Source organism: Penicillium samsonianum (assembly GCF_028829775.1).
Source record: "Penicillium samsonianum strain IBT 33392 chromosome Unknown utg000010l_segment0_segment0, whole genome shotgun sequence".
NCBI lineage: Eukaryota > Fungi > Ascomycota > Eurotiomycetes > Eurotiales > Aspergillaceae > Penicillium > Penicillium samsonianum.
This window is the reverse complement of record NW_026643268.1, coordinates 843,212-860,075: the sequence shown is the minus strand read 5'-3', so window position 1 is coordinate 860,075 and position 16,864 is coordinate 843,212. Positions and strand designations below refer to the sequence as shown.

General features: G+C 46.7%; 7 protein-coding genes across 7 annotated transcripts; 2 read left to right on the top strand and 5 right to left on the bottom strand.

Annotated features, from left to right (window-relative positions):
* Positions 1-404: 404 nt before the first annotated feature.
* N7471_013844 (uncharacterized protein) lies at positions 405-709 on the bottom strand (the record flags this gene model as incomplete). Its single annotated transcript, XM_057286562.1, has 2 exons — positions 405-632; positions 695-709. The coding sequence occupies 2 exons, from the start codon at positions 707-709 to the stop codon at positions 405-407; spliced, it is 243 nt and encodes an 80-aa protein (XP_057129041.1).
* Positions 710-3,527: 2,818 nt separating this feature from the next.
* Positions 3,528-4,103, top strand: N7471_013843 (bZIP transcription factor; the record flags this gene model as incomplete). The annotated part of the gene is made up of 1 exon (XM_057286561.1): positions 3,528-4,103. One exon carries the CDS (start codon positions 3,528-3,530, stop codon positions 4,101-4,103), a length of 576 nt encoding a protein of 191 aa, XP_057129040.1.
* Positions 4,104-4,250: 147 nt separating this feature from the next.
* Positions 4,251-4,528, bottom strand: N7471_013842 (uncharacterized protein; the record flags this gene model as incomplete). The annotated part of the gene is made up of 2 exons (XM_057286560.1): positions 4,251-4,445; positions 4,466-4,528. The coding sequence occupies 2 exons, from the start codon at positions 4,526-4,528 to the stop codon at positions 4,251-4,253; spliced, it is 258 nt and encodes an 85-aa protein (XP_057129039.1).
* Positions 4,529-5,888: 1,360 nt separating this feature from the next.
* Positions 5,889-6,227, top strand: N7471_013841 (uncharacterized protein; the record flags this gene model as incomplete). The annotated part of the gene is made up of 1 exon (XM_057286559.1): positions 5,889-6,227. One exon carries the CDS (start codon positions 5,889-5,891, stop codon positions 6,225-6,227), a length of 339 nt encoding a protein of 112 aa, XP_057129038.1.
* Positions 6,228-9,808: 3,581 nt separating this feature from the next.
* On the bottom strand, positions 9,809-10,392 carry N7471_013840 (uncharacterized protein; the record flags this gene model as incomplete). Its single annotated transcript, XM_057286558.1, has 2 exons — positions 9,809-9,960; positions 10,014-10,392. 2 exons carry the CDS (start codon positions 10,390-10,392, stop codon positions 9,809-9,811), a joined length of 531 nt encoding a protein of 176 aa, XP_057129037.1.
* A 189-nt stretch (positions 10,393-10,581) lies between these two features.
* Positions 10,582-10,812, bottom strand: N7471_013839 (uncharacterized protein; the record flags this gene model as incomplete). Its single annotated transcript, XM_057286557.1, has 2 exons — positions 10,582-10,722; positions 10,762-10,812. 2 exons carry the CDS (start codon positions 10,810-10,812, stop codon positions 10,582-10,584), a joined length of 192 nt encoding a protein of 63 aa, XP_057129036.1.
* Positions 10,813-11,429: 617 nt separating this feature from the next.
* Positions 11,430-12,718, bottom strand: N7471_013838 (uncharacterized protein; the record flags this gene model as incomplete). Its single annotated transcript, XM_057286556.1, has 4 exons — positions 11,430-11,614; positions 11,672-11,918; positions 11,970-12,478; positions 12,535-12,718. 4 exons carry the CDS (start codon positions 12,716-12,718, stop codon positions 11,430-11,432), a joined length of 1,125 nt encoding a protein of 374 aa, XP_057129035.1.
* Between the last annotated feature and the right edge of the window lie 4,146 nt (positions 12,719-16,864).

The window sequence follows — 16,864 nt, the reverse complement described above, 5'->3', positions numbered from 1 at the left end:
TCATATGAGCCTGAGGCTAAGGTCTGGCCGAGAAATGCACACCGCACAAGGGCGAGATCATACGTATGATCACTTTTCGAAGACCTTTCGAGTCTTAATTGCAGTCATTCTCGAATTCGGGCCGTATTTAATCGAGGGATACAATATAATGCATTTAGAAGGTGGAGTATCTTTGCGGCGTAATAATACACAGATTGTATGAGAATCCCTCCGGATTGCATGGGAACCCAGAGTGGACCTGTGCAAATCATTTGGAGCGGCGGCGTTTGTTTCCTGATTTCTTCTCAGGCTGGACAGCATGCAAATCTTGGCTCCTGGAAGATATCTCATTTTCATTCCTATGAAAAACACTATGATTCTTTACTCACCTATTTCAAGTTACACTGATTTCTCGATACATATTGTTAACGTTTCATGCATCGAAATGATACCAGAAATGTTAAATTACCTTTATTCACATCCGCCTTGGCGTCATGAGACTTCTCGTCTTTCTTGTCAGCGAAGGCATCCTTTGCAGCGCTTTCTCGGGTACCGAAGCCAGCATCAGAGTCGTTTGCGACGTTCTTGTTGGTCTCCTTGGAGGCCTCGGCTCCAGTGCCCTGGACAGTCTCCTTGGCGTAGTTGGCGGCGTTCTTAAGTAACTATGTGTTAGTGCTTGATATAGCGAAGACATTATCACGAGATATTCGCAAACCTTAGCAGTCTCCATGATGGCTGTGGTGTTATGGAAATAATTGCGTTGAGAAATTTGAGAAGACAAGGCCATCTTATGATCAACGAAAGGGCCGTTTGTGGCAAAGAACTCTTACATCACTGCACAAACATGTGACAGTGACCAGATGGTCGGAGCAAACGTTGCGAGACACAAATTATGTCACTATTAAATGACAGGCATTGGGAATCCGATGAGCGTTTTTGCCATCGCATCCATGACTTAAGCCCAAAACCTGGTTGTTCAATAAGAATAGTGAGCAGTGTCATTTCCGCCTCCACCTTATCAGTAATGTTCCAAGTTCTTGGAAGGGACTGCCCACCTGTTGGACGATATGTAACAACATGAATGGTAATGTATGCTCTCTCCGTATATGATTAAATATGAATTATTCATATATTCATGAATAGTCATATTCCTTTCGGAGCCCTACAGTGAATAGTTACCTCAACTGCTGAAGTTGGATCCCACCTGCTGTTCACCTCAAGTTACTCAATTATATGCGGAAGTGAACACGGACTAAGCCTCGAAACAAGATATTGTAAGCACTATCTCCTAATGGTAGTCTGCAAGTGTACTTTTAATTTATTGGATGGTATACTTCAAATAGAGCTCCTTGAACTCTCGCCGTGTTATTATTATGACTGCGCATCATTCGAAGCACGGAGGTGTATATAATTTGATTCCGAGTATTGATATCAACTGACGTTGAAAGCAGCTAATCTCGCATCGTATCATGAGAGCTACCTGAAGTGGATGTCGCTAGCTCTTACATACCACCAATCCTTCTCCTTGGCGACCGCACCAAAAACGTTTGACGAGTGTTGTCTTCCATCCTGCTTCGAATGGCACACCGAATATGATCGTTCATTCCTAGATCCAGCGATCCTTGAACTAACAGAGTGAGAAACTAAGGGAGAACCTGCAATGTCATTGGTGGACCACACCGGGCTAAGGTTTTTCGCGTTCTTGATTAGCTAGTTGATCCAGGGTTTCGGGTTTACTAATTATCCGCAGCCATGTGGTTACCGCAGGGACGGGCAGACACCTCCACGGGTGCTTGGGACGAGGATTCAAGCGGTATGCAGGTGCACTGCTAAGATCATGAACACCCTGGATGAGACCGTGATGTGAGAGGAGGAAATGGAGGTAACAGTGAGCTACAGATAAAATCAAACGACTATTGAAATCTGTTGTAATTCAGAGAAATTCAGGCATGATGTGTAGGAAATGGCGCATGCGAGGCGATTTATTTATTCTCTTTACATTTTGGTGCACGGAATATGATTGAAAGCAAGGCGATAGGGGAATCTGGGGTCATTGCCACATGTAAGAGGCGGCAAGGGGCGGGTAGCTGCGGGAAGAGAAGTGACACCTTAATTGAGAAAAGCAATGGGATGAAATATTATAGTTATAGCCCTCATGTTCGATATTTTCGGTGGGCTGGGCTCTTAAATAGATGCTGCTGTATGCTGGATGGGAGTCACTGCACCATTTTTCACCTGTTCAGTCGACTGATACACTAGATGGATGGGTGGATGAGTCCTTGGCCCTATTCAAATCAGTTCTCGAATATCTCTATATGTATTATTCAGAGGGACCCCCAAAATTTGGAGAAGAATTAGGTAGTGTGTTGGTGGGCTTGGCACGGTTAACGGAATCTCAGACAAAAATGGCAACACCATCCATCGAGGTGATTATGTCGTTACACAAATTCGCGGCGGAACGCATGAAGGGAAAGATAGACTAAATAAATTTTCGGGCCACCCGGTTGAATGACGACTTAAAATAGTTGTTTGCCCAGCCAGTAATTGACCCAGTTAACTACCACAGCTCTATCTTTCGCTGCCGCATCGGAGGGGCTTTGGCAAAATTATAGAAAAACTATGACGAAGTTTGTGTCGGTCTTCTGCAGAAGCTTTTCCAGTCTCAATTCGACCCGAGGATCTACTGAAAGAACGAAATACGATCACAGATGTGACGGTCGACTTTTCAAGGTTAGACGAGGATATTGTGCAAGGTATACATTTAAGAAAAAGACACATTGACGATAGTCAAGATACACGCGAGCGCCTTTTTGAGCGATATCCGAAGCTATCTGGAGCCGAATTGGACACAGACTAGCCAAATCTGTAGAGAACAAGGACGGATGTAATTTCACTTCCCTCACCATCCCGCATATTTCAGGCTTTGTCGGATCAAACAGCTGGCCTATAAATAATGCAAAAAATGCTCAAATGGGTCCAGCATGACGGCAAGAGAAATCCTGGCAAGTTAACTAGACCTTGCCAAGTCCAACTGACCCACCGATGGACATCTCCAAAACCGGTCCATAGGCGGGTTTGGATACCACGAGGGCATCCAGTGGGCGGGTGGAGGGGCCCCCGTCCGCCAACGGGCGCGATCGATCCATCATATCGTTGCACGCGATAATCGGCTAATGAAACTTTTGTCACACAATCAAACTGCTTAACCCCCTGTGGGACGGAAACTTTCCTGTCAGACTTGTCCGACCCCCATCGATTCGCAGATATCAAAATGGAGCGTAGAACAGGGTTTATCTTGAATCTTGCTCTCATCCTGTGTTATGCTATCACCCTTGGCGAGTATGACGTCATCGATTTTCGTAGACCCTTGACTTGATAAACATTATAGGTGGCACAACAATATGTTGCTTAGTTTTAGGATTGACCACGGATTATTCGACGGATTGATCCTATTGCAATCTGGCACATTCACTATCTGTCATCGGAAGTTCAAAGACATTTTCAAGCCAAAGTCTGTTGCTGCAATATATTGAACGCCGGACCCGAATATGAAGGCGGACAGAGCCATGAACAACTGTACCACAAAGAGATCAGTATCTCAGCGACGACGAAGCTCGGTTAGCGAATCAGAATGGACCAAAATTCGTGAACGAAACCGCATTGCTGCAGACAAGTGCCGCCAAAAGAAGAAGAGAGAACACCAACAAATTGAGCGCCGACTAAGCGATGAAATTGAAAAGAAAGAAATACTTTTAGCCCAGCTGAACTGTCTACTAGAAGAGGTCTGGGACCTCAAAAACATGGTGTTTCAACACGCTGGGTGCGAAAATCAACAAATCGATCTACAACTCGCCAGGATGATGCGGAATGTCTTGAACGACCCCAGCAAGGGCGCTCCACCAATCCATGAGGCAGACTCACTGCCGGCGCTTTCATCTGTAACATTTTCGGATGATTCAGCTGGTAGTGATCTGCATCCCGATGCGATCAACACTGATTCAATCGATGAAAATGATTGGACGCTCTTTCCCAGTATCCCCGATGGTCTTTTGACCCCCAATTTGGACGTATATCCTGATTCCATGTTTGACAACTTTTTGAATGTGGCAGATGTATATGCGTAGGGCAGCATCTCGTCTATGTTCTTTTTGCAATCGCTGCGGCGTCGGTTTTGCTTTGGTCACTGGTATGATAAAAAGAGGTTTCACCTTTCGCCTGCGACAGTTTTCACATGTTTGAGCTACGCGGCGATAAGCAACGGGGGTTTGTGTTTACGACTCGCGGAAATGGGATTTCGCATCCGGCAATTGCGCCGCGTCATCAACTTGCAGCTCGTAGAGGATTTTGAACCTTCGGAAGGATAGGTCGAAGGGTCGGACGAACAACACTGCGAGTGAAAACGGCACGAAGTTGGTCTGAAACTCGTTCCAATCGACATTGAGGGCACCATTGAAACGCAACGCAAGCTGGAGGTAACATAGCTAACGATCTGGGCGATGAGACGGTTGAGGTGATCATATCCATGGTGAAGGATGTCTAGATTGCGCATACAGATATCGTCAATAGACTCGTCGACGAGAGAAGAGCATTCGGAGCTTTCACAGTGTTGTGTGTGGAGAGCACATCAATGTAGGTTCACCACGGCAATAGTCACGCGGGGAGATGGGTAGACAGGGAACTCTAGCTTTGATTTCTTTGTCACACTCGACAGAAAGACGCTCCAGCAACTGTATCGAAGTTACAAGCTCTCAAACAAAATTACGTTATCGTACTGTTTACTTGAACCCCGTTGATCCAGTTACAGTAGTAGTAGTAGTAGTAGTAATAGATTTCATTTACCCCGACCCCTCGCAAAGTTGGATTCTAAACCAAAACCCACTAGGCTGGGTACAGATTCGTATGTTAGTCTAGTTGGGAAATCAACTTCGACGAGGGGTCAGGGTAAATGAAATCATCATCATCATCATCTGTAGGTTTAGTAAGTTCGCGGATGTTATGGAGCTTGGACAGATGCTACGCTGTAGATTTTTAAGATTGCGTGAATGTCCACAGGGGGAAGAGTCTAATGGCTATTCTTCCAGGCCGTATGGGTACCAGAATTGCGGTCGAGTCCGAAGAGGCTACCCACGGGACGTATTTCGGTTTCCTGCGAGCCCACAGTCGTCCTGCATTGTATTGATCATCATCAACAATCTCGCTAATGGTTGAGCGGGCCGGTCAAAAATTGTCCAGACCATCCAATCACCACGATGGATCGTAAAGATTCATCTGATTGGTTTTGGAACCAACGATCAACTCAACCCTTCTCACCAGGGCTTTTAGCCAATACCTGTTTGTTGGGAGCCGTCTCGGTAGATCACCTTGCAGCCAATCTTTATTACTTGCGGCGTCTACTTGTGGAGACAGACGAAAACCGGAAAAATGTGTATTAAGGTTCTGGCCGTTAGAGATCATGAATTACCCCACAAGGTCTTTTTCATGTCTATGAACGGGATTTCTTTCCACTGACTCTTCTGCCACGCAACTATGTCATCATTAGGTCTATGCATGAGACACAAGAGGGTGAATTTAATTATAATTTGTTGAAAGCAAGATATCATAAGGATCTCGGTGCGTCATAATAAAACCTTGTCCAATAACTTTATAGCGTTTCCAACGTCAATTGTTTCATGTGACTCATGTTGCGGCAGGGTGCCAAGCCCAGGTTCTTGCTGCCCACTGAAAGCCAAACCATGATATGGACTGGATTTCGGTTTGGCGCATATTTCGCCCCCGCTCGCTTGGGTGGTAACAATGATGTATGTGCTGAGCCTTGGCTGGTTCCATCCAAAATCCAGGGTGTTGTTGTAAAAAGTCATTGCACCTAAATCTGAAAATATCTTTCGATACCTTTGAACATGACATTCACCATGCCTGAAGACATCACCACCGCAGTTGAACTACTGGATAATATAGGAGCCACCGTCAATACGATCGCAATTAATCTTGGAGCCAATAGACTCGACAGGAGGAGCTTTCGGAAATATCTTTGCGATTACGCTGACCGCGCTGCGTCCGATGGCCAACTCATTAATGCTTCGAGGAAAGACACCCCTCAATGTGCCAACCGTGGCTTGCTTCTGGCCTACGCCCATATGGAGATGATATGCTGGCTTGCAAAAAACAACTATACCATCTTATCTACGTCCGTCAAATGGTACAGCTGGAGGAAAGGGAAGGCGGTATTTCGCGGCAAAATGCCCATTTAATAAGGCAATTGCAAAATATCAAGAAAATAGCAGACCAGGTATACGCAGAGATCGACGCAAAAAACGTAAGCATTTCCTTCTATTTTTTGGATATAACCTAACATACGGGAAGATCCCGGTCTTACAAGATTCTGTGAAATACCGCAAAGTCTCAGTGCGTCCGCCAATTGATCCTCAACCGGGTGTGTAAATACCCTTTCCTTTGAACAATGAAATTCGCGTTCCTAAGTTTGATTCTGGTTATAGGAATGGACGACCTCGTTCATCGGGCCGCCCTTGCACGGAAGCAGCTCTCCCAGTGATCAAAGACCTCGCGGAGCTTCGCACTTGACCTTCTAGATTTAAAGAAATAACACAAAAACGTCACACTCTTTGAGATACTGGATATATTTTCCAATATGTACTACAAACAATTTCCTTTGTCACGCTGAGAAATGATAGTTGGTTATGTGTACAAGCCTGTGATCACACGGGCGCCATAGTACAGCTAATATACGGTCTCATGATACACCTTATGGTGACAGAATATAAACCTTATATCACCCTAAGCTCGAACCAATAATTATGTCTAGAATGAGCCCGTATCCGAAAGCAACAATTCTCACGGCACATTCACATCTTATTGTGGTACTTCCGGGGCTTTAGGCGTCAAAGGGTAACTGCAAGGTCTAGTGCACCAGCAAGGCCCAGGAAATTATCAGCAGTCATAGCAGGGCCTCCACCAGGTTGCGTTGGCACCGAAGGTGAAGATGAAGTGGATGTGGCAGTAGCAGTGGCGGAAGAGCTGGAGAAGTGAACCAACCACTTTCCGGGCTGTGTGTGTGTCAGAAGCGATCGTTGTTGTAGTTCATAGGTATAAATTAATTGTTTTCTCAGAGGGAGACACGAGGCTATATATATATACACAGTGAAGGCATCTACTTGCATCATGTATTTCTTCCACGCAGAAAGAACTGGAAGCTTCTTGATCTGCAACAGCCTCATATCACAACAATCGTCGCACCTTTCGTCGATACCCATTCTTGAATGCTCCTAAGAGGTTGGTGTACCAGGCTGGTGCAGTCTGGCTGTTCCTCGCGATGGGGACAGAAAGTCTGAACACAGGATCCTGCCAGGTGGAAGGGGCCTACACGGTTTGTTCACCGCTATTTATCGCTTCTGAAACCCACGTTGACATCAAGTAAATAGATTCAAGAACGAGGTCAATTGCAAGCTCGCCGGATGCAACAGCCAAAGCTGTAGCGCCGAGGAAGATACTACGGGCCGTATATTGCATGATGGCTGTGAGAGGAGTGTGCTATAGGAATGCATATGGCAACCAAAGGCTGACAGGAATCGATAGCCGGCTTATGATGGATATGTTCATTTACCCTGACCCCTCATCGAAGTTGTAACCCTGGATTGAGGTACAAGTGTGATCATAGTATCCTAGAGGCTACGCAACATAGGTGGCCCCAGTGACTTATTCAAAGCAATATGCACCACCAAATAAGAAGAAATAGAAGGCGTCCTTGTCGCTAGGTGCAGGTGCAGCTCTGGGAAAAAGCAACGCAAAATCTGCCGGTGCACCTCCATCTCTACAGAGACATGGATAGGACATGGTGTTTCTAGTTTTTTTTTTCAAAGCTTTCGATTGCATTAGATTGTTGGATTTCCCCTTTCAAGCATTCGTGGCTATCACGGGCTAAATTTTCTTTGTATCTAATTCTCTAAAGTAAGTGATTGCGAACTGGGGGACCGAAAGATACTTTCGAAGTTAAATAAGCTATGCAGTCTCCTATAGGTCACCATCTTGTCTTGTTTGTAATGTTTCGAATCTATTAGATATCTTACTATGGTGACAACCTGTGGTCGACGTACATCAATCTGTGCGGACATGATGATGACTAACTGGTAATATGCACTTTTGCATGGTATACCGCATACATGCGGTCACTTGATATTCGGGTTTAATACCCTATATCAACTAGATATTGCAACCTAGTCCCTGACATTTACGTCAATATTTCTTCCACAGCTGAACACCGATCGACGCCAACCTTTGTTTCCTATTTTTACTGTTGTTATAGGATGGCGGTGGTGTTGCCGAAGATTATTTCATGAGCTATCTGTCTGCGTATGATGCAAGACCGGTTGGATATCGTTCTATGAGACCTGATACTGCATAGTGGCGTTCGCCGACTCCTTCTGTTGCTGTATCTAGCAGAGCTCTTTTACAAGCCTCTAGTTCTCAACCAAGGCTTTGTCTTTTGCTGTGATAGCCTGCTGTAGTTTCGAAGTCTCCTGAGTCTTTTCGGCACGCAGACGCTCCATTAACTGAGAGTCATGGACCCTTTCTTCCTCTCTCTCCCCAAGAGCCAGTTGAGACTCTTTTTGAATCTGGCCCATCACATCCAAACATTTTCGATGGGTAGCTTCATGATGTTTTTTCCGGGCGCTTTTCGCCATGGAAGATCCCTGGAAGCCAGCGTCAACAAGGTGGGCATAATGAAATTAATAATGATATGAAGTATAAGAGTTCAACAAGATTCGAGCAAGCGAAGGGGACACAGTGATCAGCATACCTGCCCTTTGTGCAGCTTCACTACCGTCTTGAGAGGGTTACGGTTTGCCTTTGACGTAGAGACCGTCGGCCGAGCAGAACAAGGCGAAGCGGCACACGATCTCCCAGCACGTGATTGTGCTTTGACAGCACCATGACCTGCCCCACTCTGAGAGGGCTTGGGGTTATTTGCTATCCTGAAATTTTCCGTTCGGGGGATGATTGTTGGTTTAGAGAGACGTCGGGAAAATTGAAGAAAATGATTGATCGCAGTCGCCTTCTGGGGAGTTGCCATTTTACAGTTTTAGGTAGACACCAAAGTAATAGCCCCGAAGCGAGGTGCAAACTCTATTTCACCTCTGCTAAGCAGCTGTGCCGGCATCAGCATCATGAGAAAAGAAAAACAAGTACCCATTTACACACCGGGCCCCCATGGGGCACTAGTGCGAAAGCGCACAAGCTGCAGTTTGATTGTGGAGGAAGTGATTGACCGCCCCGCACAGGGATCTACGTTTAGGTATGGTATTCAGTGGTGTCAGTAACTGCCTGAGTCGAAGAATCTGAGCCGCTCCTGTACACGAGAAAGGCTATGGTGGATGTAATGCAGTTGTAATATTGCCATTGAAATGCGACTTCCACTATTTACGTTCTTCTGGCAGTTACAAGCATTTTCAAAAGTTGTGTCATGAAAACTACGTGATTCGCTCTTTATTGGAAAAGCAAAAACAAACCAGAGATCATGTTAGGGCCTGTAGAGGGCCTGTATAGGGCTTTGTTCCAGTGGAATTGGGATTGACCATTGCCACTGTCGCGCTACAATGTCTTTCTCAAAGCTCACCAGGGTTCTACAACTGACAATGAAAAGTCTAGACCACATCGAAAATCCAATTAATAAAGGTGGTTGACTGAAAATCTTAGCATCGGGAAGGCGCAAGCTGGGCTCGAGGGGCTCTCCAAAGTAGTAACCAGGCTCCTCTACAAACAGATAGTTCTCGAGGTACTCATCGATGATAGCTAGAGGAAATGAGCGCTTGTATTCCTAGGGGAAGACTTTGCTAAAGACGGCCTTCTTGCCAGTTACCTTGGTGAATGTGTCCACGATCTCCTCGGGGCCGTAGTACTTGACAGTGGCCAAAATTCGCTTGTCCTTCAACTGGTCGCGGTGTTTTTTGGCAGCTTTCACGAAGAGACCTAGAGGATACATCAGTTTATTCAAAGGAACGGGGGTTCAATAGAGGCCGTACCTGTATCTTGGGAAGCATCGAACAGAGGGAACCGTGCTTGCTTTCCAACTGGGTAGAAGAGTTGGTACGACCCATCCTGAGCACGGTTGAGAATCTGGGTGAAGTTGCTCATGTAGTAACCTAGAAGAACGAAGCTGCATTCGACGCCCGAAGCACGAATATGCTTCTCAACGTTTGCCTTGCTGTCGAAATGAGGAACATGGCTGAGGCGGCCCTTGGTCTCCTCCGCGACATGGTGGAGAGACGAGAATATCAGGTTGGAAACACCAACGGCCTTGCAGAGATTGGCGACATTCTTGCCTTCGGAGAACTCGACTTCAGGGTTCTTAATCTCCCAGTAGTTGGTGACGAGGAAGACAGTGTGGGATCCCTTCAACATCTTCGTGAGGGAACCTATGGAGTACAGATCGGCCTGTTTTGGATGCTAGCCTCTAGCCATGGTGATTCTTCCCAGACGATGAGCAAGGAAGTGAAAAGAGTAAAGAAGAAAACGATGGAAACTTAATCTTACCAAGATGTACGAACCATGGTTGTCACCCAACTGACCGTCCACGGACTCAAAGAACCATTATGATAGCCCATTGTTGGCAACAGTCGGAGTCTCGCCTGGTATCAACAGGTTTTGGGATGGAACATCTACACCGCGATTAGCCAGGTCCTGTGCCGATTTCTTGCTAATGTTGCGGGTGATACCCCGGACCTTGAATTCCTTCGATAGTTAAGTTTCGGCGAGAATGGCGTCGATAACGGAGCTACCCTGGCTGCTGGTGGCGCCGAAATTGGTGAGTACCTTAGACATAGAGGATCGATGGATTTGATTTGGAGAACAGAGAGATTTGGCCGCTATGAGGCCGAATAATGTAGTCAGTGTAGTTTGAAGGTATACATCGCAGGTTGTCGAAGAATCGAGAAAGATTTATAGTTTCAATGCTTAAACCCCAATATTAAATTTGGCCACAGTCGAATGAGGCTCGCGAGCAAAAACATTGTGAGTGAATCAGCTCGGTGTCAGTTTGTACCCAACCACGCTCCCCTTAGTAAATTACGGTAGGATGAGTTGGTCAATCGGGATTCTAGCCGTCCGGGAGATTAGCAATATCATAAATCCTGAGATGATTCGACATTTGATTGGCCTGGAATGTTCCGTGATTGCCCCGATCACCGAGCCACTGCCTAAGTGAGGTATTACGTTGCTATGTCAGTATATATGGTGCCTTAGGCGACGACATGACAGCTTTGGATCCTTAAAGTCAGGACAGGCACATCAATTCTAGTAGATGAAGGCGGAGTACCTCGGTAGTGGCCAATTAAAAACATTTGTAGAGATCAACATATCACTGATCCATATCATACATTGTTGTACCCAGTATTTCTGTCAGTATAGGCAAGCAAGCCAAATCCGACGGTCCACTCAACCTACTCCAAATCCGCACAGGATTTGGGATACTGTAGGGCATGCTTGATCCGGCTGATGAGCTTCTCGCCATCCACCTCGAACACATAGTTCACCTCCCGGATACCCTGAGGCGCAAGTGCCTTCTGGTACACATGGATGTTTCCATAGCTGGGGCTGCCATACGATGTGTCCACATCCAGATATACTTGAAAACGTTAGTCATAATCCATGGCACTTTGAATCTACCTTCCACATGACATACCTGAAGTCTGGTTGACAGAGATAGAAGGGTCGACCATCAGCGCAGCAGCTGTTTCATCCCAGAAAGGCAATGACAGGTCGTAATACTTATAGAAGAGCTCGCTGTATGGGTTTGGAACCGAATGAACTTCTTCCAAGAACTCCTTGGTCGGGAAGACCTGGTTGGCAACATTTCCGGCGATGGTGATATTGGGGAAATCCGCCGTCAGGGCTATCTTAGAAGCTTCCGGGTCGATCATGAGATTGATCTATATTGTCAGGAGTCAACACCATCATAGGATCATTCGAAGAATACTAACGTCAGACTGGTGATTTGCCAGCATGATACTTCCAGTGGCCTGAAGCATGTTCAGGTCGACATACCCACCCATAATCACAAGATCCTTGGCAAGTGACGCAAACTGCGGGTCCATACGCACAGCAAGCGCAATATTGGTCAAGGCGCCGGCCGAGTAAATGGATACCTGGCCGGGATACTTGTGCACCATCTCGACCATGAAGTTAGCCGCCGAGGTGGAGTTTTCCGGTCGGCCCTTGGGGAAGCCTTCCTTGAAAGCCTCCTTGACTATGCGGTCCGGATCGCCAGAGGTGGGATCATTGCCCTCAGCCTCCAGAGTCTTATTCTCGGGCGCAAAAGCACCTTCCCAGGGCAGTTTGCCATGGATCATCTCCCATGCTCGGAAGCGGTGGGGGGTATTGATCAGCGGCCATGTCGCACCTGGATAGACTGGAATGCAGCTGAGATTCCCGGCCTCTAAGGTTGCCACTGCGTGCAAAGCGCCTTGTGGCTGCCAGCTGTTGGCGGTATCTAAAAATTCCGCTTAGTGAAAAATTGCGCCAATGCAGTATAATTTAGATACCCACCTGAGGCCAAGCCTAGGATTTCCACATCGCCATCAAGAGCAACCAAATAAGGTACAAAGCCCACTGTATACCAATCATTGTCCATGATGGCATAGTGCTTATCCGTCCGCCCCAGCGCAAGCGAGCCCGTGACGAAAGTAAGCATTGAGCTGCAGAGCAGCGGAACCGAGGTCGACCAATGCATTGCAGGGATGAAGCGTAGTCTTGCTGGATTGAAAAAGGGAGTATACAATCCAGTATGCAGAGCAGAATCGATTTCAAATCAATAACCCCCTTCACCCACCGAAGCCTTTATACCTTTAGATTCCATCTTAATCCCAGACTTCCCCAGAGTCTGTTACCCAGTTGTAGTCATCAATCAGCATGGACCCCACCAACTTAGGGACGCAGTGGCTACGGTTTTCCAGAATGGACATTGTGTCTGGACCACCCCACATTTTCACTGCAGATTTAATGTCGGTTTAGGGCCGAGTGGGACCGGTTAAGCCCTAGCGCAGTTGGGCTAAGCCATTCAGGGTCCCAACCCTCTCCGCGTTTCCCCTACACATTCCCATGAATAGGTCGATAGCCGGGTTAAGTTTAAATGGAAACATATTGGTTCGCTATTACTCCTTTCTCCGCCTTGGGGTACCACATCGAGGTGGCCCGATATCGTCGTGCTTCGCTATTTATTCCGACTAGCTTAATTCCGATCACTGACGATTGATCTGTGGTTTCCAAAATACGAAGGATTGTTCATGTGCCGAGTATCTGGCGTCTTTCGACCACCGACAAACGGAATCAGAGGGTCGGAGAAATCGACACTCGGAACTGCAGATGACGGTATACTCTAGAATTTAAAGGACGAGGTACCTCTGACGGGCCATCATGGCCCTCTGATGAAGACTGTAGTCCGTTCATAGAGAAATCGGCATTGCTTTGAGACGCGTCTAGCACTCGGCCCTTTTTATTTGGAAGTTGCGGCTCAAGTCATCCACAAACTATGCGCTATTCGAGATTGAATTACTGTGATGGTGCTATAACCCTCCCAACGACCATAATCCCGAGCGAGGTGGCACGAATTGTCCTGTACTCATCACCTACATCAACAAGTCAGTCAATATAAAGAAATCAAGATCAGTGGCTCCGATGTGCGGTCAACTGCCGAAACGGGCGATGATTCAGGTCCGTCGTGGAGCTAACCCAAATCGGGAGAGTCGAGCCGAAACGCGAGGGGAAAACCGTGGAGGAACCCGACCGCTAAACCTTTTCGAGCGGTTCATAGCCTACAATCCCAGAACGGTTAATGTTTGAATCTACAAGCTAGTAGATGAGATCATAAAACATGAAACACAATATGATGATATTATAGAAGCTATAGAGCTATAAAAGAGGAAGGAAAGGTAGATTTTAAGAGTCTACTACTATGGACACAGTCGTGTTGTGGTCCCTAGCGGGCTCCAGGGCCTAATATATATACGACCTTTGCGCCAACGCCCCTCTGCGAGAGCGTAAACCGCAGACTTAGAGGTTGCACTACCGCCAATGACCAATGCAGGGTGAGTTGTCAGATGACTTTTGATTTTGGGATCTGCATTGAGGAGTGCTCGCTCTATTCCGATCCAGTCTGTATTTGTTCCAATATAAATCATAAACAGATTGAGCACCACCTATATTAACCTGTCGCTTCGACTTTTTAGTTTCCCGGCGATTTTTGTAGTCTAAAATTTTGACATTGTCGCTGGCGTACTGAGCGCCCGCTTCCGCCAGAGTAAGACCACCCTGTAAAATAGGGTCTAATTGACGCCACATCTTTGATGAAAATGACTCAATTTAGGCCCTTTTATCTTGAATTTAACGATTCGCGACCGGAGCTTTTCCACAGTTTTAATTGGCGAACTATGTACTGAGCTTGACTGGGGAGGAGGGTCATCGCCGTCGAAGATTTGAAGAACTGGATTAGTTGGAAGCTCTGGTTCCCACCCCATTTTTATAAGGCCTTTTTTGGAATTAACAGTGTAGATTCCACATTCATCGAAGCCATGCTACCGGTCACACACCCAGACCCGTATGAATTCGGCCGCTGTTAACGAGCACGACCTACATTGAGCCCACGTCCATGTACTTGGCGAAGGTCGATTGTTGGGACGAGAATATTCCTTGACCACTCGAACATGTAAGGCATGCAGCGCCACTCCTCGTAGTCAACACATTGGCTTTGTCTATCTCTCTGAAAACCATTTGCTTTAGATTCAACCTGGATCCTATTAACCAGTGCAACCAAAGCCGTAGTGCCAAGAAGTAGTCTCTTTGAGGATCACCGTTGAGATTCCTCACCATAATCCAGCGCTTGTAGATTCGTTTCAAATGAGGTGGTATATTGATGAGGCCTTGAAGCAGAATGCTTATTCGGATTGACAGATTTGTTGGAATCGCTGCAAAACGAAGGAACAGCTCTTAGCACGTATGAGTACACGTGGAAGCACACTGACTATAATGACAATTTGCTTTTTTACGAATAAAGACAATCGCAAAATCCGATGATTATTTTTCGAAGAATGAGGGAGGTAGGTGGAGTCCAAAAAGATGAGAGAGGTGCGACAGATAGGGTCATGCAAAATAATGGACTTTGATGTAGAGTTGCTAAGATAATTTACCAATTGATTTTCCTGATTGGAATCAAAGCATTCACGTTCCTGTTGACAGCTCTAACAGCATTAGGAACACACCTCTTTGCCCTAGGAGCTCTGTTGCTCCCGGGGGCTCCGAGTCGGTTTTTGGGAGTATGCAAGCCGCGTCCAGAAACAACTTAGCCCCTAGGAAACCCAACGTAGCTTCTGGGACCTTATCCCTGTACCTCGGGGAATCAACGTCATATTCCTGTTGATAGCGTATTAATTCCTGGAGCCTTGAGTCCGGTTCCTAAAACCATAGGCTAGGCATCTGGGAATAATAAAGTGACTCGGATTTGTGCATAGGTCTGGAGAAGGTGTTTTGTGAGTTAGTACCCTACGCTGGGAGGCAGAAGATTGATTCTAGGATTCAGAAATACGGCCCTAGGAGTGCAACGGCTCCCGGGTCCAGGCAATGCGTTCCCCAAACCAATTTCGTGTTCATTCAGGAACGTAGAGTGAAGATCCCAGGAGTAGATTAGTTTCCTGGGATAAGGAAGTAGCTCCAGGAGCTAAAGAGTAGTTCCCAGGGGATACACAGCTCCTATAAATGCTTTTGAGGTTTCCAGGATCAAGCTCTATCAGCCCTGGAAATGACGGCTTGGCCCTGGGAGCAAGGTAGCTCCCAGGGGCTTCAGTGCGGTTTCTGGGGGCAAAGAAGCCGCTTCTAGGAGCCAAGTAGCCCCCAGGAAGCCCAGATAGCTTCTGGGGTCTTGTACCTCCACCTCGGGAACCAAAGTCATGTTCCTGTTGACAGTCTTATCAACTCCTGGAACCTCAGGTGCGGTTCCTGGGCCTATAGCTTGCCTTTCCAGGAGTGGTTGAATGACTCATATTTGTGCGCAGGTCTGGTAAAGGTATCTTGTGAGGGCTTTCCGCCACCTCAGAAAGCAGAATAATGAGACCAGGATCCAAAAGTAGGGCCCCAGGAGCACGGCAGCTCCCAGATCTAGCCATTGTATTCCCAGAGCCAGTTCGTAACCAGTCAGGATCGTAGAGTGGATTCCCAGGGGTAGACCTCAAATTCCTAGAAACAGGAACTGGTGCCAGGAGCTAAAGAAAAGTTCCCAGGGAATACACAGCTTCTATAATTGCTCTTGGCGTTTCCAGGATTAATATGTTTATACCTAGAGTCAAATTAACAATGTTTGGCGATTAATATAGACGAGCTGGTTTAATACGTCGTGAGGCAGTATGGATAGAATTGTCGAGGCTCTCCTGCCGACCCGCGAGCTGTGTTTTCTGCCAACAACGTCCGTCTTCGCGCTCCACAAGGCTCAGCTGAACTCGCCGTCGGCATTTACTTTGGCCGCCGCCGTTAGTATGTGCGCTTTTATCTACCGGCACTCGGTTATGAGCTTAGACATAGTTATCTAAGATGAAGAAAACTTCCAGTAGCATTTTAGCCTCATCAGCATCTAGCACTTGCAACTATGAAACGGTCGCGTAGTGCTCTGTGGGGCTAACGATCAGGATTTTATTCATTTGGTTGCTAAGCTTGCTCCAAAACTTCATATCACGGCTTATGCTCTGTTGCTGGTCCGAATGCCGGGTGTCTGGTCACGTGCTGTCACGTGTGATTGACAGTCGCTTCACTAATTCGCCATTTTCATCAAACAGTGATCACCTACGCTGATTGGAATTCAGTTGTGCCGACCGGCGAAGCGATGCGGAGGTAG